Source organism: Tachysurus fulvidraco, chromosome 25 (genome assembly GCF_022655615.1).
Source record: "Tachysurus fulvidraco isolate hzauxx_2018 chromosome 25, HZAU_PFXX_2.0, whole genome shotgun sequence".
Taxonomy (NCBI): Eukaryota; Metazoa; Chordata; class Actinopteri; order Siluriformes; family Bagridae; genus Tachysurus; species Tachysurus fulvidraco.
Window position 1 is genome coordinate 4,439,852 of NC_062542.1, and position 24,000 is coordinate 4,463,851.

Consider the following 24,000-nt stretch of genomic DNA (forward strand, 5'->3'; position numbering starts at 1 on the left):
ACATGGTGAGAGCTGGTTTCATTACAGGGCTTTGCTGTGTTTTTGGTACAATCCTGACCGTGTTAAACCGAGCTTGTTGTTTTAGAGACATAACCGACTTTATATTTTTTTTTCAAAGAAGCTTTTTGGTAGAGGATCAAAAAAAAAATACATCTAAAAATTGTGTCTGCTAAATCCACAAAATCCAAACATACATTAGTGACCCTGTGTATACATGTTATACTGTAAAAAAAAAAGTATAGATAGATAGATAGATAGATAGATAGATAGATAGATAGATAGATAGATAGATAGATAGATAAATACATGAATAAATAATCAAATAAATAAATAAATAAAGTTTACCTATTAGTAATATTATTCATATCATACATTAAAATGAAGTGTGAATGTAAACAGAAATAAAATAGGAAAATAATAATAATAATAATAATAGTAATAATAATAATAATAATAATAATAATAATAGCAGTCACAGAAGAATGAAATACTACATTCAAAAAATCATTTTTGAAAAAAATTAGAAAAAAAAGAGAAAGAAAAAACGAAAGGAATGACGCAGTGAAAGAACGAATGCAACATCAGAATAAACAACTGAATTTTAACTGAAACGGAAAAAAAAAGAGATCAAAAAATCGGAATCAATATAAAATTAAGATGAAACTTTAATATCTGGGCCAAAATCAGTTAAACACTCATCTTCAGATAGAGACAGAAGAATTCTTTTATTAAGAATTCTTTGCTTTTTTTTTTTAATATCGTATTTGGAAGCTCAAGGTGAACAGACCACAACGGCAGATGATCACACGGTTTGGAAAATTTTGTCAGAACATTCTCACTTTTTTTTATCAGCTTTTGCTCCGGTTTGATTTTAAAGCTTAATCTTTTATATCTTCAGTCGGAAGTCGTGTCAAAAATATGTTGATGTAATTCACGGAGTACAAAGCGTCTTCAAGTCGATCAATAAATAAAAGAAAGAAAGATATAAAAAGTCGAGGTTTTTGCTGAATAAGATACAGATTGCTTATTCAGCAGCCGGCTTTCTTTCACTCTGGAAATTGGAAAGTTAAAATTACAGGTTCTGGAGAGAAAGAGTCATTTCTGTAGCTGGGAAAGAATTTCCTCATCAATTCCCCCTTCGCTTATTCACATTGTTATGCGTTTTTTTTTTTGTTTTTTGGTGGTCGTTTTTATCGATAGTGAAATAAAAGTGACGTGGAATAAGGTTTTAGTGCCGAGCTCGGCAGTTTAAGAGCCGACCCGCAGTCTGAGAGCCTGGGGTTTGAACTCACACCCTTTAACAAACGGATACGGCGATAACGACTTTTTCAGAATCTGTTAATTAATTAAAACGAAGCTGAGAAGTGCCACATTTGCAGTTATTGTCTTTAAGATAATGATGTGGAAACAGAAATAATGATCCTAGCTCAGCTACGGTACGGTGATTGGGAATAATTAGCAAATAAATAAATAAATAAATAAATAAATGTTGGATTATTGACAATTTATAATACAAGCATTAGAGAAAATGCTTCTGACATGGCGTTTGATTCCTACATGCAGTACGTGTAAATGTTCTCCACATGTTTTGAGGGGTTTCTTCCATGTTCTCCAGTTTTCATCCCTAGTCTGAAGACGTGCGTTTGTAGTCTGATCGGCACCGCTAAATTTCCCGCTAAAGGTGCGGTGCGCGATCACTGAAAGCCAATGTTGACATCTGAAATCACCAAAACAAACACGCCCCTAACCCAAATGGGTGTCACTCCTGTTTTATAGCTCCGCCCCACACATACATACGTAACCCAGGCAACTATTATGGCGGAACCTGCTGGGGCAGCTGACCGAGGGGATACATTTATCAATTAATGAACTCAATGAGTAATACTGTGGTAATATAAATGTGTTTCTGTAGTACTGTGTGTTGTACCGTGTAAGGTTTCTCTCCGTTTCACGCGGAAGACGTTCAGTTCTCTCCAGCGCTGCAAAGCTGATCCTATATTAACACGGCTCCTGCTTCTTGCCTCATCGTAAGCCTTTCTTCGCTTTTCGTTTTTATCCACTATGTCAATGTTTCAAGCACTTTCTGCTAATGTCACACATGCGTACCTGACACTCTCTCTGACACATACTGACAAGATGACCCGCCCCTTTCTGCTCATTGGCTACACGTTTGTTTTGTTTGTCAGCCCGACTCAGTTTTCTGAATCATTTCTCAAACAACCTGCACCCCACCTTTAAGTGCATTAATGGGTGTGTAATTGTGCCCTGCGATAGGTTGGCACCGTGTCCTCGTTCCACCGAGTCTTTGGTATAGACTCCAGGTTCCCTGTGACTGTGTTGGATGAGCGCTATAGAAAATGAATGGATGAATCAGGGTTGGTGTTGTTGTTTTTTTTGTTGTTGTTGTTTTGTTTTTCAGAACTGTAAAAAATGTGATCATCTCGGACTACCTCGATCATATAGAGGCCCATGGACAAAGAGAGTTCAAGTGCATTTAGTTAGCTCAGTACCACTATCTATCAAAAAGAACCCTTGAGGAACGATTTTGTTTTTTCTCCTTCAGCTTTCTCTTGGATTCTAAGGATATATTTGTTGTGTCGCAAAAAGATTGCTGAGTAGAAATCCAGTAAAATGAAAACTGACCTTCCAGAGCTCTACATCCCGCTGCCACATATAGCTCGGTATATATATCTTGGGAATAAGCGAGCGTGTCTTTATTGCTCCCTACTGTATGAAACCCCAAGGCTGAGAGCCATATTGTAATTTCAAAAGCTCTCAACCGACCTGAAAGCATCTCCCACACACCTGCAGGTTTGAAGAGTTGCCTTTCATGTCCGCGAATACAAAAGCAAAGTACAAAGTTTTTAGTGGGCCGAGTTTGTTTTGTGTTGTATTTTCTTTTTTTCTCCACGCTGCCTTTTTACTACTAATGGATTATCTCCATTTGGAAGCTTTAAACACATACATTAGGTCCATCCACACACACTGTACACACTCTGTCAGTGGAATGTGAAAGTGAAGAGGCAGGATGAGTGTACTAGTGCACACACACACACACACACACACACACACACACACACACACACACACACACACACACACACACACACACACACACTTCAGAAGCCCACATCAAGTTTCAGTACCTAACCATACAGCACAGAGCTTCCATCGAGGGCTTTGACCCAATACCAGTGAGAAAGTTCACATTTCTGGATTAGTGAAGGTGGGAGTGTGGAAAAGAAAAAAGGGACTGAGTGAAAGGTAAGTGTGCAGGTACGTGAGGGAAAGAGTAAAGGACTTTGTGAGATAACAACGGAGTGAGTGTAGTGACTTAATGAGGTCGTGAGTGTGCAAGTGACAGTGTGAGTAAAGGAGTAAGGGACTTAATGAAGGAGGTAAGTGGACATGTGGACAGGGTAAGATGAGAGGGAGTACTGTATGTATATTTATGAGGGAGGGAGAAGTTTATTAGCATGGAGCATATGAGATAATGTGGACATAAATGAGATCATTCAGGAAACTGGTGAGATCATGAGGAAGTGAGTGAGATGCTAATGAAGCTAACTAGCAGATAAGAGGGAGAGTGAGGGAGTGAGGGAGTGAGTGAGAAAGTAAAAGGAAGAGTGAGATTGTGAGTGAGATAGTGAGTGAGTGAGTGAGTGAGTGAGTGAGTGAGTGAGTGAGTGAGATAGTGAGAAAGTAAGAGGAAGAGTGAGCTTGTGAGTGAGTGAGTGACTGAGTGAGATAGTGAGAATGTAAGAGGAAGAGTGAGATAGTGAGTGAGTGAGTGAGATACTGAGAAAGTAAGAGGAAGAGTGAGATAGTGAGTGAGATAGTGAGTGAGTGAGTGAGTGAGTGAGTGAGTGAGTGAGTGAGTGAGAAAGTAAGAGGAAGAGTGAGATAGTGAGTGAGATAGTAAGTGAGTGAGTGAGATAGTGAGAAAGTAAGAGGAAGAGTGAGATTGTGATTGAGATAGTGAGTGAGTGAGTGAGTGAGTGAGTGAGTGAGTGAGAAAGTAAGAGGAAGAGTGAGATAGTGAGTGAGTGAGTGAGTGAGTGAGTGAGTTAGAAAGTAAGAGGAAGAGTGAGATTGTGAGTAAGATAGTGAGAAAGTAAGAGGAAGAGTGAGATTGTGCGTGAGATAGTGAGTGAGTGAGTGAGTGAGTGAGAAAGTAAGAGGAAGAGTGAGATTGTGAGTGAGATAGTGAGAAAGTAAGAGGAAGAGTGAGATAGTGAGTGAGTGAGTGAGTGAGATAGTGAGATAGTGAGAAAGTAAGAGGAAGAGTGAGATTGATTGAAGTCCTCATTCTGTTATTTATCTGCAGTCTGCATCTTATCACCCGCTGCCCTTTTGGTGCGCCTCTTCTCTCAGGATCCTCCCGTCTTCCTCTCGTCCTCTTTCCCTTATCACCCTGGAGACTCAATTAGAGAGCAGGAGGTGACTGCATTCGGAGTGAGAGCTCTGCCTGAATGCAAACCGTGCTCCAATAAAAGTAGCTGCCGTAACCTTTAGCCCTGTTTTCACTCGCTCTGTATCTACACACATGGTGGGAGAAAAACGCAATGAGGGAGTGAAGTAGGAAATATTACTGAATGGCATTAAGCCAGTTTGCTATGGAAAGGTTTGTACATGTACATTACATTGTACATGGCAGTATATGTTAGGTCTGTTATCCGTTATTTTATATTGTACACGTACAGTATGTTGTGAAGTCTACGCTAGATGAAAACACACGGTCTCCGAAAAACATGGCCTGCTAACAGAAGGTACAAGCATCGTACCGGTATAATAATAATGAGAAGTCAGAGCACAGAAAGCCAATAGATCTGACTTTATACTGACCGTACTGTAGGAGTAAAATGAGGAACTTCACCATGGCTTGTTAGCCATGTTGGCTTGTTGGCTTGTTCACCATGGCCATAGTTCCTTTTCCTTTGTACCAGATGAATTCTTCAGAAAAATGACAAACCTTGACGACCGAAAGAGAAAAAAATGTTGGCTCTCAAATGGGGGACCGATGTCTATTAAATGTGCTTCGGCTTGATATAAAAACAAAGGAGATTTGGGCCAACCAATTAGAAATCATGCCCATCGGATACCGTATATAAATTTAGTCCGGAGTGACCTTCACTTGAGGTTGTTACCTCATCTGTCATTTCGATGGAGACAGGCATCATCCTCCTCTCCTATATCCATCTCTTTTACTGCCCTACTGGGAGGATTTCAGAGAATGAACAGTGACAGCGAATGCAACCTTTAATAACAGCAGAGACGGGAAGATGGGTGGAAAAAAAGAAAGAAGAAAAAAAGAGATAAGTTTGCTTAATCTGCAGTATAACCCTGTCGGAGATGACCGTACACCCTACCACCGTTTTGATCTTCCTCAGCATGCCTGCAAAAGATTATGGTTTGTGATCACCATTGAGGACATTATGCGAGAAGGAAAGAGCGACTGTACTTGGATAAGAATTGTTTTACACGGTGAGCAAAAGTAAGTACTGTACGTCCTTTACAGGTGCTGCTCTGTGGTTTTTATTTCCTCCTGGATCAGCCGTGTCAGTGCTTCAGTCTCTCGCACATCCTCTGAGAAAGTTCAAACCCAATATAGAACTGTTATTTGATGAATTGTTAGACACTTTGTAAGAGTTTCTGAAGCGTTTAATCAATACTTTTTCTTCACGAGAAATGTAGAAGGAAAGAATATGTTCTAAGGGTGGCAAAGATCATCTAGAGCAAGGCGCTTACATGAAGCTGAACATGTAGAGGATTTTCACCCGTTAGCACGACGATGATCTAAAGCACACATCCGGATCAACCGAAGAATGGCTTCGGCCGAGAAAAAAATCTGTTCCCAGACCTGTAGATGATGAGAAGGTGTCCAGGCGATTCATTCATTCATTTTCTAACGCTTATCCGAACTGCCTCGGGTCACGGAGAGCCTGTGCCTATCTCAGGCATCATCGGGTATCGAGGCAGGATACACCCTGGACAGAGTGCCAACCCATCACAGGGCACACACACACTCTCATTCACTCACACTCTCACACACTACGGACAATTTTCCAGAGATGCCAATCAACCTACCATGCATGTCTTTGGACCGGGGGAGGAAACCGGAGTACCCGGAGGAAACCCCCGAGGCACGGGGAGAACATGCAAACTCCACACACACAAGGCGGAGGCGGGAATCGAACCCCAACCCTGGAGGTGTGAGGCAAACGTACTAACCACTAAGCCACCGTGCTCTGTCCAGGTGATGAGTAACGGAATTACATTTACACCAGACACCCTTATCTAGAGCGGCTTACCTTTATGAAGGTTAATGTCCTTGCTCAGTGGCCCAACAATGGCAGCTCAGAGACCCTTGGGTTTGAACTCACTACCTTCCAAATCATTAGTCCAACACCTTAACCGCTGAGCTAGCACATCCCTAAATTAAAGTATGTTTCAGTAATAGTTCAGAAGTGTGCAAACTTCTGCAAGTTTCTGTCTATCTTTTTTCCTCTGAAATTTGTCAGATTTTCAGGTTCTCACTCTGTCACAAATGGATTTGCAGCGGCGGATGCGAGTGCAGGTGGAATAATGTTTAATGACAATAATAACAGTAATGACACGGTTCAAGACGCCAGGCAAAACGTCGGAGAGAGGGTCAGAGAGAATCAAAGAAGCTGAAACAATGAACATGAACAAAAGGCTCAGCTCTAGGGGAACCGCAGAACCCTGACGGTTTCGCCAATGTAATAGTAAAGAGGGATAACAGGGGTGTGTAGACTTTTTTTTATTCCGTCGTACAGGTCTGACGTTAGGTGTATGCGTCCGACATGCATTTATTTTGTTGTAAGTGCTTTTATTTTCAAGCAATGTACCGATAGAGGGTTATGGAACGGAAGCATATTGAGCTGGGAATCTGACAACCAGCAAGTGATGTGTTTTAATAAATTGATTAAGAACTCTGAGATTCTCTGTAAAAGTTTTTCATTTACATTTACGTAAGTTTGTGACGTTTTCCTTGTCTGAGCTCATTCAGCTCGAGCGATTTAGTCTCTACCACAAGCTTGCTTGAGATCCGTAATATTTCCTGTCTACAGTCCAAATGCCAAATAAGGCGGCGGTGCTTGGTTTCACGCTACCGGCTGCTCGGAGGCCTCCGGCTTTACCGCGGCTCTTTGCGGGCGACAGCATCTGTTATTGTGTGAGGCGAACAGGCAGCGAGCGTTGAATTTAATGCGTGCACTTAGGCAGTGAGGGAGCATGGTGCCTGTCAGCATCATTTTCTGTAAGGCTTCAATGACGCACTACATTTCTTGCTCTCCCAGAGCAGCCTCGAGCACAGGCAAATCGTTACCTACTCACAGCGCACAAATACACACAACAGCTGACCTTAAAGATTAAAAGCAGCAGATGGAAATAAGTCTTGACTGGGAGCTAGACGTAGGAACATCTTTCAGTCATTCAGTCAGTCAGTAAGAGGGAATAATAAAATAGGGGTCGTAAAAGTGACAAGGCCAAAGGATTATAAGGGATTGGGTTGCTTTTTATGGTAACAGTTAGCATTCAAATAGGCAGATTTGTGTCTGTTGGGAATCTGTTCGGAAAAATCTAAAGTCGCAGCATGTCCCGTATTCTGAAACGACGAAGCCGAGTCCTATATTTATTGGGATGCACAATGCGAAAACTTCAACATTTTCAGATAAAAACTGCTGAGTGAGAGAATTCTGTATTTTTGTTCTGAATCCTTTCTTCCTTCGCACTGGACATTTTTACATTTACATGTATGGCATCTAGAGAGACTTACCCAAGTGCTCGGAAGTATCAAGGAAGACCTGCGTCAGGACTCTTCTCTGTCTTGGCACCATGGGGATGAACCGCTGAGTCAAATGTAGCCTTCAAACCACATCTAAAGACCTACAACTTCCTGAGATACTTTAATGCTTTTTTAAGTGTTTAAACAGACAGGATTCTTAGTCAGAGATGGAGGTAGCGGAGATGAGGACGTTGAGGTTCTCTTTAGGAGTGATGAGGATGGACAGGATTAGGAACTGGCACATCAGAGGGACAGATCGGGTTGGCTGTTTTGGGGACAAGGTCAGAGACTCGATTGAGATGGTTTGGACATGGACAGAGAAGGGAGATGGTTATATTGGTAGGATGTTAAGGATGTTGGGGATGGAGCTCAAGAGGAAGGACAAAGAGGAGATATATGAGTAGAGGATGCCGAGGATAGAGTCAGGTGGAAACTGGTGGTTCGTTGTGGCGACCCCTAACGGGAAAAGCTACAAGTTGAAGAAGAAAAAGAAAAAGACTGCCAGACTTCATGACATAGTATTGATGAATTCATTAATAGAGACTTTAAAGCACTTTTGTAAGTCGCTCTGGATAAGACCGTGTGCCAAATACCATGGAGGTAAATATAAAATGTGAGTATCCATCGATGACGATGTCCTTATATCCGTTTCAGAAGGTCACATACTAAGTATAGCATCAGCCTCAAAACTCTGTTGGAGAGAAAATATACGTACAATAGCAAGTGCTAATTTGAGTACTTCAAGAAGAGCTAGGTCTCTAGACACGGTTTGAAGACTCAGCAGTTCAGAGGTCTAGGGGAAGTTCATTCCAAAACAAGTCTTCAGAACAGAATATAGAAGTGTCTTATTTTGATGACCTGGAGTTGTTGGGACCAGTGGAGTATACTGTACTGTACTTGCTGCATTATCAGTAAGTGTTGGCAATTTATAGCAACAGGAGTCGAAGCAACTAGCGACGCTACGCCGGGTGGGATGAGCGAAGTGAAAATGTACAGAAGCAAAACAGACGCAAAGCAATAAAGCAGCTTTCTGTGGATGGAAGGATTTTGGGTTTGTTTTCCCGTCATCCTGAATTTTTTTTTTTTTGCTCCAATAATTGACTTGGAATGAATGGTGATACAATAATTCATTTGTAATTCATTATAATGATAGAAAATGTCCAATAAGAAACTTCAACATATTACAACATCTGGATCTTTTAACAGTGTTTGTGTAGTGAAGGTTGCCTCTACAGTTATATTTCAGCCGTCGGTACGGTAATCGCTCTAACAAACCCTTAAGCCTTTCAGGCGCAGCTTTTACTTCAATCACTTTCTCTACTATTTATATCTCTTCATAATCCCGTGTCATCGTAGACGCATCATCGGGGTGACGCACAGGGCCTGCTGTTTTAAGGTCAGATCGTCGAGATAAGCGCCGAAGCAAATCAGTTGTCGTCATCGACTATCCGGTAATCCTCATACAGACGACATTCACATTTCTGCGTGGAAAATCCTGGCCTTTGGCTTGAGGTTGATAGTGAGAGCATCTAAGCCAATCAGAATGCAAGGGCAAGTCGTAGAGTAGGAGAAAAAAAAAAAGAAAAAGAGAAGGGAAATGTAATTGAAAGGTTGTAACAGACATGGTTTCACCGGTCGGACATCTCAGGAACGAGTGAGAGAGAGATGAGGTAATGAAAAAAATCATTGCCGTTCACTCCATTCACGCCAAACTCTAAATCCACTCTTGCCTGTTTTATTAGGCCGGTATAATTTGGTGTGAAATTAAAGGTGACTCTTCACGGTGCTCTAACATCAAAGGCTAATTAAGTGGAGGGGCTGCTAATCATGCCCGCGATAAGCACGCCCTTTGTGTGGATTTCCATTTTAATATGCTTCCGTAGAAACGGTAGACTTCCGTCTTGTCTCCAGTCCGATATAATCGGGTAATATCAATTACCGGGCTGGACCGGGTATTCGGTGGTCCCTCGGGGCTTTTTAGAAATGATATTATTCAAGTCTGTGCATTAGTAACCATGGAAACGTGCGATTTTCCTGTTTAGGGCTTTTTCAAAGGGCTTTTTGTTTGTGGAGCAGGTCAATGCTTATAGATCAGGTAATAAGCGATCGCTGCATGGCCTTTATGACCCGGAGGGGTGAAATGCGCTAGGTTACGAGACCTTTTCTCTTATTATTGTGGTTGTGTTAGGAGAAATGTGTGAACAAATATCTAATGATGAACATTGTGGATTGATAATAAATGGTTATGTGATATATCGGCGTGTAAACATAGTCATAGCACAGCGACATCAGCGAAACAACGGAGACCCCACCTTTAACATCTTTATCTGAAATAACACTATTGTTACTTTCATTAAAATAAGACTTTTACTGTACTATACTGAGCTAGGCTTGGAGTTACAGTACAGTACATTCATTGTGGCTTAGTAGTTGTTTAGGTCGACTTCCATGGAGGTTGCATGTTCTAACCCTGCTTTGGAGTTTCCTCCAGGTTCTTCAGTCTCCAGATAATGTAGTCTGATGGGTATTTCTAAATTGTCAGTAGTGTGTGATTGTGATCTGTGGAACATCCTTCCATTTACTTTAGCGTTGATCCTAAATAGGCTTGCAGGGAGCCTGGAGTCTATACTACAGGCCTCTGGGCACAAGGTAGCGGACACCCTGAATGGGTTGCCAGTCCATCACAGGGCACAATCACACACTACTGACAATTTAGAAATACCCATCAGACTACATCATCTGGAGACTGGAGAACCTGGAGGAAACTCCAAAGCAGGGGTAGAACATGCAACCTCCATGGAAGTCAACCTAAACAATTACTAAGCCACAATAAATGTACTGTAACTCCAAGCCTAGCTCAGTATAGTACAGTAAAAGTCTTATTTTAATGAAAGGAACAATAGTGTTATTTCAGATAAAGATGTTAAAGGTGGGGTCTCCGTTGTTTGAGAAATGCTTCAGAAAACTGAGTCGGGCCGGCAAACAAAACAAAAACAAAACTAACGTGTAGCCGATGAGCAGAAAGGGGCGGGGCTTGTCAATATGGGCGGAGGTTTTAACATTGACATGGAGGATAAAAACAAAGAAAGAAAGAGAAGAAAGACTTACGATAAGACAAGAAGTAGGACGTGTTAATATAGGATCAGCTTTCCAGCGCTGGAGAGAACTGAAGGAGCAGGAAGTTGGACACATATTCACAGGTTGGAGTTTCTCGAGTCAATAACTCCTGAGCTAAACGCTGTTACTACACAAATAACACCTCTTTTCTATCGTAGTAATGTGGTATGATTACTATGATACAGACACATTTCTTTCCATTATTTGCCTGGGTTACGTATGTGTGTGTGGGCGGAGCTATCAATACAGCGGTGGGACCCATTTGTGTTAGGGGCGTTTGTTTTGGTGATTTCACATGTCAACATTGGCTTTCAAACAACGGAGACCCCACCTTTAAAGACACAATACGTAGATACCCTTGTAGATAGTCAAAGTGGATTGAAAGTTCTAGAGTCTGATGAGGCTTATCTATTACAACTGAATACAGGCTTTCAGCTCAGACACTGGTCAGGCCCAGGTGTGTGTGTGTGTGTGTGTGTGTGTGTGTGTGTGTGTGTGTGTGTGTGTGTGTGTGTGTGTGTGTGTGTGTGTGTGTGTGTGATCCACACAGAAGTCACTTTTCCTCTATTATCACGCCAGTGTTCGGCTTCAAAAAGCCAAATGCTCATTAAGAAAAATTTCCAGAAGTGTTTATTGTCTCGTGTGTGTGTGTGTGTGTGTGTGTGTGTGTGTGTGTGTGTGTGTGTGTGTGTGTGTGTGTGTGTGTGTGTGTGCATATGTGTGACTGTCACTGGGTTTGACATTAACGTGGATTAGATTCAGAATAGCACGAGGGTGCTTAAAGATGGAGAGGAAGGGAGCAATTAAAAGCAATATGCACTAGAGTAAAACGCAACGCATCAAAACACTAATTATGCTGAGTGGCTGCCAGAGACAGCTTTCCACCCTCATTTAAGCATACGCGTGAATGCAGGAGAGAGAGAGAGAGAGAGAGAGAGAGAGAGAGAGAGAGAGAGAGAGAGAGAGAGAGAGAGAGAGAGGATGAATGGATGAAAGTGTGTGCATGTGTTTCAGCGGTGCAAATTTTGGCTCGTCGTAATGAAGATGTCGCTATTGTGGTAGTGACTGCAACGTGACATCTTCATTACAGCAGGTCAAATTTGCATCTCTCTCTCTCTCTCTCTCTCTCTCTCTCTCTCTCTCTCTCTCTCTCTCTTTCTCTCACACCTGAGACATAAACCATTAAACTCGCGGAGCTTTTCATAAGCTCACTGCTTTCCCGACTAGCGTGTGTCATTATCGTAACACCGGAGAGAAGCTCAGCAATCAGTGGCCTCCTGCTGTCTCTCGCCGTGACTCTTTTCCTCTTTGATTGTGCTCAGATGAGGCCGGAAGTGTGAAAAAGAAAAAAGACACAAAGAAACACGCAGGACTCCATTTGCTATGTCTGGTTAGTTTCTTTCTTATGCTTTAAAGATGAACCCACACACGTTTTCTATCGCCGGGGGGGAAAAGGGTGCAATTTTTATGCTTTACTTTTTTTTTTTTCTTCTTAAAACCACCAGTGTTCTAATTGATTTGATCTAAGGTACATATTCATGCGTGCAAGATCGGTATCCCAATGCTCACTGCATCGTAAATGATCTCCAGGTAATGATCAGCTATTAAGTTGTTAGAAATATGATGACACCTATCTGTAAAATTCTACAGCAGGTTGAATTAATAGTTAACTCTGAGTGATCGTAAACTATGGATAGACAAAATCCTCGTTTATCTTGTTTGACGTTTCACACTGCTCAAGTCAAGTCGAGAAGCTTTTATTGTCATTTAAACCGTATATACAGTAGCTGTTGCAGTACACAGTGACATGAGACAACGTTTCTCCAGGATCAAGATGCTACATAAAACAAAGAAAGGGCTTCCTCAACGTCCCCACGTAAAACTAGTCCCGTCCAAATAGTGCTATTGTCCGTAATGATTACCGAGATGGCGCATTCGGACGGGACTAAAATCACAGACAAGCTCTGGTAATAATTACTTTACCCCCACGTCCCCACGTAAAACTAATCCCGTCCGAATAGTGCTAATGTCAGTAAAGATTACGGCGACTTTTACCTTCTGTAAAAAGGTCCGGAAAAATGACCTCAGGTAATACTAATCCCGTCCGATTAGACCCGCTGTAAATATGTACGGTAAAATTCCGTCATTTCCTGTTTAAAAGTAGTTTTTGGCGCGTTTTTCAAGCATGGAGGCGCCAAGTTGTCTGTTTGCGCACGTGATAACAGAAAGCGACGTCATACGCACATGACGACAAGAAGGTTACTGTGGTGCGTAAAGCGAGTTACCCCTCCCACTTCTGCTAGTTTTACTGAGATGTCTTTTCCCGTGCGAATTGGCCAATTAATATTACAGACGTCCTGAGGTAAAATTGCATTACTCCACGTCCTCACGTATAACTAATCCCGTCCGAATAGTGCTTAGACACATAAAGTGCAGCTGTGCAACCTGGTGCAGGCAAAAAGTTACAAGACAATCCAAAAAGTACAGTACACAAAAGACAATAAACAGTAAACAGAAACAGCGCAGGTCAGCGAGCTCACACTTTACCCAGAGGTTAACTAGTAATCCTGGCTCTTTATAATCTGATGTTACGTATGGACATTCCTAAACCTCTGGAGGTCTTACGCTTCTTCTTTGAAAGTGAAAGTGACATACGGCTAAGTACGGTGACCCATACTCAGAATTCGTTCTCTGCATTTGCCCCATCCAAAGTGCACACACACACAGCAGTGAACACACACATACACACACACACCCAGAGTAGTGGGCAGCCATTTATGCTGCGGTGCCCGCGGAGCAGTTGGGGTGGGGGTGGGGGTTTCGGTGCCTTGCTCAAGGGCACCTCAGTCATGGCCGGCCCGAGACTCGAACCCACAACCTTAGGATTACGAGTCAGACTCTCTAACCATTAGGCCACGACTTGCCCACGACTTGTGGAGGAATTCATAATAAAAAAAAACAATAAAGCTTGATCCGTTTTATCTGAACTAGCCTAGCATAAAGATAGATAAAAACAGTTCTGGAAAAAATGCTTTTTGTTAGTCATTTTTTTGGACACGCCCCCTAAAAAGAAAAATGTTTAGAAAGTTTTGATCTGGATTTTTGAAGGTTTAAAGCTTGCAAAAAAAGTTAGTTAACTATAATAAATTGTGTTCAACGACTGTTTTCCGCTCCACACGTTTAACCGCTAGAGGCGATTTTTTTTCAACAAATGTTATTTAACATATCTTAAAAATGTTTTAATTCATGTGCTATGCTTTGGCCATGTCCTGCCCCCTAGTGGATATATCTTCTTTTGGAATTCCCCAGATAAAATAATAATACACAAAGAAATATGGTTTCTTTCTTTCTTTCTTTCTTTCTTTCTTTCTTTCTTTCTTTCTTTCTTTCTTTCTTTCTTTCTTTCTTATCAAAAAGAGTGTTAATGAAATGTACCATCAACATACATTTTGTCCTCTGGCCTGAACCGGTTGTCTACCATCAAATAAACAAACAAACAAATATTTGTTTGTTTGTTTAAATTATGTTTTAATATCTATCTATCTATCTATCTATCTATCTATCTATCTATCTATCTATCTATCTATCTATCTATCTATCGAAATAAACAAATAAACAAATACATAAATAAGTACACACATAAACAAACAAACAAACAAACAAACAAACAAACAAACATAAATAAATAAATAAATGTGATCGGAGACAGGAGACAGTTTATAGCTAGGTAAAAAATGCTATTTAAAAAAATGACAAAATATGGGTTCATTTAAAAATATATATATTTGTAAGATATATTGTCCGTCAGAATGTTGTCGGCCATCTTGAATCTTTTTTTTTTTTTACTTTTTTTTTGTATATACATATACAAAATCAGCACCTGGTAGCTCCGCCCCTTTTCTGCTACATAAGCAAAGCAGCGTTTGTTTATGATGTATCCAACGTTCCCTGCTTTAGTCGAATAAGTGCATTCTGTATGGTGTTTTAAAGTGCACTTCTACTTGTTGGAATTTTCAGTGTGAACACATGACTCACACTATTTATACTACACAATGGTGTAGAATAGTGCATGTCTGCCAAATCTGATTTTGTCTCTCAGTGAGAGCATTTTACACCTTCACAAAGCCCCAAAGTAAACACTCAGCTATTCAGGGCTCTGGCTAACGCCTTGCTTTCCTCTTGAGTTCCGTTTGTTCCTTTCATTGTTATTTTTGTCCTCGGTTGCTGTAGTAATGCTATGTCAGGGGTGGGTCGGATGCTGTCACTTTAATCTAAGCGAACAGGGGCCACTCGGGTCACAAGTCGCTTCTGCTCTCTTCAATTAAAACCCCATGTGAGAAAGTGTCACAGTAATTAAGGCGGTAGAACCGGCGTCGAGGCATTTCCATGTTCGGCAGGTCAATTTGTCAAGCCGGTTCCTAGTGTACGACTTTTGACAGCATTAGAGACTAGGATCTGATCTATATCTGTAATCTGATACTCCAAGCTGATATAGGTTGTGGTTCACATACACATACATCAACACCAGCTGTGTAACCATGCACAAATGACGTCTCCATATTATACACTTCATGATTAATTAAAAATAAATGTTCCTTGGTGTCATTTGCGACCTTCAGAGGTTACCGAAAATGACCGAACTTGTCAAGACTGACCGTTTTCACCATATTACGGTTACCACGACAACCACAAATCCACGAACATCGCAAACCTTATGTAAAGGTCAGGCCGGTGTCTGAGTCTGCTGTGATTTCATTTTCCCACATGTCTAATTTGCATTTAATAGCAACACTAGGCGACCGAGCAAATACCGTGACGAACATCGTGTTTTTCCTCTGCATCGACTCAGCCGAGGTGTTACCCTTGAATTAATGGGCAGGGATGGCTGCATGCGTACATGGGGAGGTGTGAGGGAGGGTGTGATAGAAGGGCGTAAGACCAATGATCTACTTTTGTGCCTCCTAATGAAAAGCGTCTGAGGCGTAGAGCCACGTTGGCAGCCCCTGATTTATGAACTCCTGGTTCTGTATGCCATTATCAGCTAGACACACACACACACACACACACACACCTTCGAGCATGTGTCACTTCTAATCCTAGATATGCGATGCGTTACTGTGGCAACGTAAGCATACTTCTTTGCCTTGCATTATTCGATACACAGTAAAATAAAGCTGCATTCGTCGTAGGTGAAATTAAGCTGTCTTTTTTTCCTGAAGTTTGCATTATTCTATTTTAGTCCCTTTATGGTCCTGCTTCATAATTTAAAAAAAAAAAAGTGCTCATTTACCAATTATTTGGAACACTTCACTAAAGTATCTGTCCTGAAATCTACCGGTTTAAATGTTCATCCAGTGGATAATTGAAACCCACATTGCATTTGCTGCAGCACTACACTCACCTCTCACATAAGTCTCATCATTTCAGCTCTTGTCCCTCTGTAAATGCTAAAATTGCTCTCTCCAGTGTGATTTTGCCTCATTGAAGCCTCTCTTTCTTTTGTGACAACTGGAAATCACCAGTATGTTGATAATGATGCCATAGAGCCAGCTGTTTAACTTCAATTTGCTCCTGAGTGAGTGGTTTACAGTTGGCTATTGCTAATCAAGTTGGCACACCACAACACATGCAAGCTAAATTAATGAGCATTTCATTATCCCACTTCCTGTCTTCCTCCCCTAGCACTTTTACACTCACATATTTGCAGGTTAAAATAGCAAGTTATTGGTTTTAATTAGTCTGTAGTCTGTGTTATAGTATTTGCATCAATGGCAGAGGCCATTAGGTCGGTTTATATTAGGGCCCAGAATGTGTGTTGTATCTGTATTAGGGCCCTGTATGTTAGTGTCAGTCTGTATTAGGGCCCAGAGTGTGTGTTGGGTCTGTATTAGGTCCCTTAGTCTGTGTTTGGGTCTGTAGTAGGGCCCTGTATGTGTGTTGTATCTGTATTAGGGCCCTGTATGTTTGTGTTTGGGTCTGTATTAGGGCCCTGTATGTTTGTGTCGGTCTGTATTAGGGCCCAGAGTGTGTGTTGGGTCTGTATTAGGTCCCTCAGTCTGTGTTTGGGTCTGTATTAGGGCCCTGTATGTTTGTGTTGGGTCTGTATTAGGGCCCAGAGTGTGTGTTGGGTCTGTATTAGGTCCCTTAGTCTGTGTTTGGGTCTGTAGTAGGGCCCTGTATGTGTGTTGTATCTGTATTAGGGCCCTGTATGTTAGTGTCAGTCTGTATTAGGGCCCAGAGTGTGTGTTGGGTCTGTATTAGGTCCCTTAGTCTGTGTTTGGGTCTGTAGTAGGGCCCTGTATGTTTGTGTTGGGTCTGTATTAGGGCCCTGTATGTTTGTGTTTGGGTCTGTATTAGGGCCCTGTATGTTTGTGTCGGTCTGTATTAGGGCCCAGAGTGTGTGTTGGGTCTGTATTAGGTCCCTCAGTCTGTGTTTGGGTCTGTATTAGGGCCCTGTATGTTTGTGTTGGGTCTGTATTAGGGCCCTGTATGTTTGTGTTGGGTCTGTATTAGGGCCGTGAGTGTGTGTTGGGTCTGTATTAGGGCCGTGATTGGGTGTTGGGTCTGTATTAGGGCCCTGTATGTTTGTGTCAGTCTGCATTAGGTCCCAGTATGTTTGTGTCAGTCTGTATTAGGGCCCAGAGTGTGTGTTGCGTTATTATTAGGGCCCTGTATGTTTGTGTCAGTCTGTATTAGGGCCCAGAGTGTGTGTTGCGTTATTATTAGGGCCCTGTATGTTTGTGTCAGTCTGTATTAGGGCCCAGTATGTTTGTGTCAGTCTGTATTAGGGCCCAGAGTGTGTGTTGCGTTATTATTAGGGCCCTGTATGTTTGTGTCAGTCTGTATTAGGGCCCAGAGTGTGTGTTGCGTTATTATTAGGGCCCTGTATGTTTGTGTCAGTCTGTATTAGGGCCCAGAGTGTGTGTTGCGTTATTATTAGGGGCCTGATTGTGTGTTTTTGCCCTTTGTTATTGATCTGAGTATTTGTTTGTGTCAGTTGCATGGCCTGCTGTGTGTTTATGTTTGCGTTGGAGATTTTCACTGGGACTGCATTGGAGGTATTAATGTGTGTTTTGGGTGACCTGTACCTGTGAGTAGCCCTGTCATAGAGGACTGGGTTTGGGCCAAAGCCTTTTATAGAATCTAGACTTCTATACGTTTGGGGCTTGTATTAAAGGTGACATTTGCAGACGCAGTACAGACCAGGATGTGGGCTAGAGTTAGGATTCTGAATCTGAATCTATGTTAGGGGCATGAACCAGTGTTTAGGGGCCTGTGCTGGTGTTTGGGACTGTGTTAGGAGTCTGTGTTGGGAGGTCCTGTATTAGGTGTCCTGAGCTGGTAAGAAACGTCTGTAACGAAGAAGAACTATCCAAAAAATGTGGCAGAGGCAGCTGATGGATTGTTCTGCCCCTTCCTTTCTCCCAGTCAATCCATCAGAAGGAGGTCTGCTTTGATTCCATCAGCCATGCTCCGGTGCGCAACATACCCGCAACAGAAGCAGGCTACATTAACTGCCATTTTACTTTCACTCCTTCTCCTACATCCCCATCATTTTAATTGCAAATCACCTTTCTTTCCTCACAAAGCATAAAAAATGCAAGTCGTAATCTGTCTTTTTTAGTTCCCAATGTAGGTAATGTCAGAGAAGGCTATCTGCATGTAAAACTACGGGTTGGGTAAGGGTATCTCTGCAGGTGGGACTTTATACATTTATAACTTAAAGTGCTGTAAGAAGAGAGTCTGGCTTGGGTTTGGATAATGTCTCCTGACCTACTGTCTCACCGGTCCATACAAAAACCTGATTCAGATGAATCAGTTCAGGGGAAAATTTGTCATGTCGTTGGTGCTATTTTTCATTTGACTAACAGTTTAAAACACGTTACTACAGATCGCTGCAGCCGAGGGTTAAGGGTCTTGCTTAGAGACTCGGCTTTTAATTTACAAAATTCTGTCCACGGCTTGAATCTTAACCTTACCAAGTGAGCCGACCTTAACCCTTTAACCTTACCCAATTTGTGACCGTCTTGACCCTTAATATCTGCCGTATCACCTGTGAGCCTTGTTCATCTCATCTCCTTTCTTTAGCCATTATCTAAAGCAATCTGCAGTTGCTCATGGACACAGCTGTGGTCTTCTAACGTTTCCGAGATCATGTCAGCATTGATCTACCACCGCCTTTGCTCGAGCACCAAGCTAGTCATACTGTAAGTTCTGAACCTTATACCGCCTACCTAATACAATGCATTAGCTTGTAATTAACACATGAATCCATTAAGTTCTGACAACAAGACCACGCTAGAGATATTCTTGACAAGCGACAAGTGTCAGCGGCTTGTATTATAAGTGCTCGTTGCAAGACCAAGATGGCTGCACGCATGCAAATGCCACTATCCAACCTTTATTATTACCTTAAAGGAAATTCATGTTCGTCAAAGAGTATGTTCTTTGTACGGTCTTCGGGTTAAAGCGAGACCGAATCATTACCATATTAGAGTTGTGTTTGCAAGAGAGAGAAAAAGAAAGAAAGAATCAAGAAGAGAGAAAAGATACCTGGAAGGAGAGACAGCAGATTGTCATCTAGAGAAGAAAAATAATTGACCGTGTCATGCCAGTTTTATGTTCTACCACACTGATCCAAAAGTGTACCAGTCACCTGTAGAGAACCCACCGCAGTTTCATGTTCAGTTTCAAGGCCAGCATTTTAAAAAGACCGACTTCTTTACGAGCTTTCGTTTTGCCACATTTATCCAGCTGCACTGCTGTGTTTTGACCTCCGTAACTGCAATTTGCTCGAAGGCAACCAGAAATAAAACACATTGCAGCACAATTGCATCACGAGACCACTGTATGTAGATGTTACTGTAGGTCTTGTTCAGTGGTGCAGTGTTTCGGTTTTTTTTAGCTTAACTCCTGTGGTTAGCTTCTAGAATCTGGAAGATTTTAAGTTCAAATCTCAGCAAGTTACTGTTAATCTCCTGGGAAATGCTGGTACAGTAGTTATACACCGAGAGTCTGTCTTAACTCTGGGCTGTAGGACTCTGTAGGAAAGATCTATCTAACCAGATCTTAATATAGACTGAGTTTAAAAAAACAAAAACAACAAGCAATCAAACATAAAAATAATAAGAAAGAAGAAATTTAAATAGGAGGGCACGGTGGCTTAGCGGTTAGCACGTTCGCCTCACACCTCCAGGGTCGGGGGTTCGATTCCCGCCTCCGCCTTGTGTGTGTGGAGTTTGCATGTTCTCCCCGTGCCTCAGGGGTTTCCTCCGGGTACTCCGGTTTCCTCCCCCGGTCCAAAGACATGCATGGTAGGTTGATTGGCATCTCTGGAAAATTGTCCATAGTGTGTGAGTGAATGAGAGTGTGTGTGTGCCCTGTGATGGGTTGGCACTCCGTCCAGGGTGTATCCTGCCTCGATGCCCGATGATGCGAGAAGTTCGGATAAAGCGTTAGAAAATGAATGAATGAAGAAATTTAAATACAAAAAAACTGATCCACTTACATATAAAATACATTACACCTGACCATTTCAGTCAGATTGCACTTTTAGATCAACTCCAATAAATTCCACTATTTCACTCTATGGAGTCTTCAGCATCGTCTCCAATACATACACAGTCTTTAATATTTTCCAAAAAACCAATACTGTCCCTGGTATATTCCAATATAACACACACACACACACACACACACACACACACACACACACACACACACACACACACACACACACACACACACACACTTTGATATTAGCTTCTATATATAACAGTATATTGTGAGAGGATTTAATTCCAGCTCTAAAGTAAGTAAATAAGGGTACGAGAGAAACAACGGTCATTGGTAATGCAGAAACGTATGCTAAACGTAACCATCTGACTTGTTTGTCAAGACTGAAGGTTACATCATGACTAGGATCATGTGGGATGCAAGAAAAAACACTCTGTAGGAATCTTTACTTCAGTGGAAGGCCAAGTTAGTACAGAGTCCATAGGATAGTCTAGAGCGGGCATCACCAAATGGCAGACCGCGGTCCGGACCGAGTGACGGGTCTTCCCCGACCCGTTAAAATTCTAATATTATCATATTAAGCATCTCCTTATTATAATCTAATATTATAAGATTATATAAACTCTTTGATATTAATAAAAAGATAAATCTTTCGTTCATGCTCAGTTAATCTAGTTATTACGACAGGAGCGTCATCAAAAGCCGAGCCAAAAACAGATCGTTTCTGTTCCATACTCCAGAGCAGAAGGTGGCAGTAATGCATCTAATTACGCTGGCAGGACAATTAAGATTCAAACTGCTGGCAGGACAGTTACATGTCCATTTCTCTCACTAGGAACGGAAGATGGAAAGGGAGTTGGAAAGGAGAGAGGAAAAAGGGAGCTGCTCAAAGCTCTGCACTTTTCTTTTATTCAGTAAATTCTGCCCTGTTCTATTTTACCTGAAATGTTCTTTTGCCTAAAGGTTCCTGTGTTATTAATGTAGTTAATGTTTAAAAAAGGGGCAGCCCAAAAGTCTTCTGTTTTGTTTTTTCCTTAAAGATTAAAAGCACTTTAATTTTATTCAGAAGATTCTGAATGTTTACATTACATTACTGTTACTTGACATGTAGTAAAGACAACTACAGGATTGTTTTCCGTTCAAGTGCCAGACAAGTTCAGACTTGAAATTTAACAATAAATGATATAGAAATGATTTTATTAACATGAGGGTACACTATTTTAAGTGACAATATAAGAATCGGACCTTTGCTGCGAGGAAATTTTAGTAACTGGACCTCTTTTGAATTTTAATTGAATACCCCTGATCTAGAGGATAGTCTTCCCAGAGGAGTGGAAGTTGAGTGGAATTCCATGTTAACGACCATGATTTATAAATGTAAATGTTTTCCCATTTAGGCCACGCCCCCATTTGGTTAAAACCCCAATGTCTATACAGCACCGGATATTTGTAGCTCAGATGCAAATAGTGTCACTACATTACACCCCTAATTCACATAAAGGTAACAAGATACTGAGCTCCTCGACCAAAACAAGTCAAGGACCGTGTTTTCTCATAATAACACAAAAAACAACAACAACAACACAAGGTTCAGGAGATTTAGTGTAAATAAGTTCAAGGCTTCACAGTGATTAGGGCTGACAGTGAAATCCGTGGAGGCGGACGATCATCTAAGTCTCCAGTTTATTCCAATATACCGATATAAAAAGTGTCCAATGCCATCTTTAGTATACTACAATATACCGATACACAACTTTTCAAATAAAAGTCAATATAAATGTCAATATATTTTGCAATGTAGCCAGATCTTATTTAGGCTCTAACATACTGTAGTCCAATATAATTTCTCAAATATTTTCCAAAACATTCCATCTGCAATATATTTTAAAAAAAAAAACAAAAAAAAACCTTTTCAGTCTTTTTCCATAGAAAATATTCTCAATCTTTTTTTTTTTTCTATTATCTATTATGTATCAGCATTCTCTTTTTGGATTGAGAACAACTGACTTATTATTATTGTTACTGTAAGCACCATTTATTCATTCACCCATTCATTCACTCAGCTCTTTACAGGAATGGTGTCTCATTGGACACGATGTCTCAGCGGGCTGATTGCAACCTTTTCCTTGTTGTTCCATCTATCTCGTTTGTGCACACAATTTCTCGTGGTCCTCTATCTCACTTGCTGATAGACTTTTCATTAGCTCTTACCACCGCATGCAATTTATTTTCCCTATTGCAATAGCAGCACTGTTGATGTTCGTGTATGTAAGTGTGTGCAGAGGAAGGAGGAAGCTTCATATTTTCACCCAATAAACTAGGACCACCACCACCACCACCACCACCACCCCTCCACCATATACTCATTTGAGATTTTGGTATATTAAATAAAAAAGTCTCAGTACATTTCTTATTAAAGTTGGATAGAGGATTTAATAACGCTAAATGAAGTGCATCCGAATTCATGCGCTGGAGAGAGGGGACCGGCTCACACGCTCGTTTCAGCGCACCGCTTTTATTTTGATTCTTTATTGGCAGTTAAATGTGGATTAAGATCCCTGTGATGGTGCTAAAGCTGTGGGATTTACGTGGCTTTATTCACAATGCTGAAGAGGCACCGGTAGTATCAGTCATCACTAAATCATCATGCTCGGTAAATCAACGTATCCTGAAATGTCAGTCCTGGTGTACTGTAGGAGGCAGGGTCTCAGATGGATGACCTCAGATGGATGGCCTGTTAAAATCAGCTGAATATCCTGCTGTAAGTTAAATGAATTTAACTGTGTGTATGTGTTGGCAGGGGGTCTGCGAGGAGCCACCATTGTGGATTCCCTGGATACACTGTACATCATGGGTCTAACAGAGGATTATAAAGAGGCTAAAGAGTGGATACGCACCAGCCTGGACCTGGACTTGGTAAGAAAATGTTTACGCATTAACAACTATCCAGTGCATCTTCCTAAATGAGAAACTGTAAGTGTCCTGGTTATAATGTCGCTGCTCCACATACAAAACATATACCCTTTGTTTTATTGTTTTTTTTATGTATTGTCATCGTTATTATGTCGCATTTTTGCAGGTAGTCAGAAGAATTTTTGGATAATGTAGTAAGAAAACCAATAAAGTAAACCCAAGATGTCTGTGAAAGAAGTTCAAACTGAAACAATCAACTAAGAATTTCAGTCTAAACTAAATAATGGAAACAAGTGATCATACAGTATGATAATTATAAAGATTAAAAAGCAAGTCATGGGCCATAGATTTGTTTATGGTTTTGTCTACTATTCTAAGCATATACATTATACAATTCCATTGACTACGGGGGACACGGTGGATTAGTGGTTAGCACGTTCGCCTCACACCTCCAGGGTTGGGGGTTCGATTCCCGCCTCCGCCTTGTGTGTGTGGAGTTTGCATGTTCTCCCCGTGCCTCGGGGTTTCCTCCGGGTACTCCGCTTTCCTCCCCCAGTCCAAAGACATGCATGGTAGGTTGATTGGCATCTCTGGAATATTGTCCGTAGTGTGTGAGTGAATGAGTGTGTGTGTGTGCCCTGCGATGG

At 41.4% G+C, this 24,000-nt stretch overlaps 1 protein-coding gene across 1 annotated transcript in view; it reads left to right on the plus strand.

Moving 5' to 3' along the window:
* The window catches only part of LOC113658376 (mannosyl-oligosaccharide 1,2-alpha-mannosidase IA), a 220,178-nt gene that overhangs the window by 114,570 nt on the left and 81,608 nt on the right, over positions 1–24,000 (plus strand). The window contains exon 3 of the mRNA XM_047808679.1: positions 23,241–23,356. Coding sequence (XP_047664635.1) covers positions 23,241–23,356 — 116 coding nt within the window. The remainder of the gene's footprint in view (positions 1–23,240; positions 23,357–24,000) is intronic.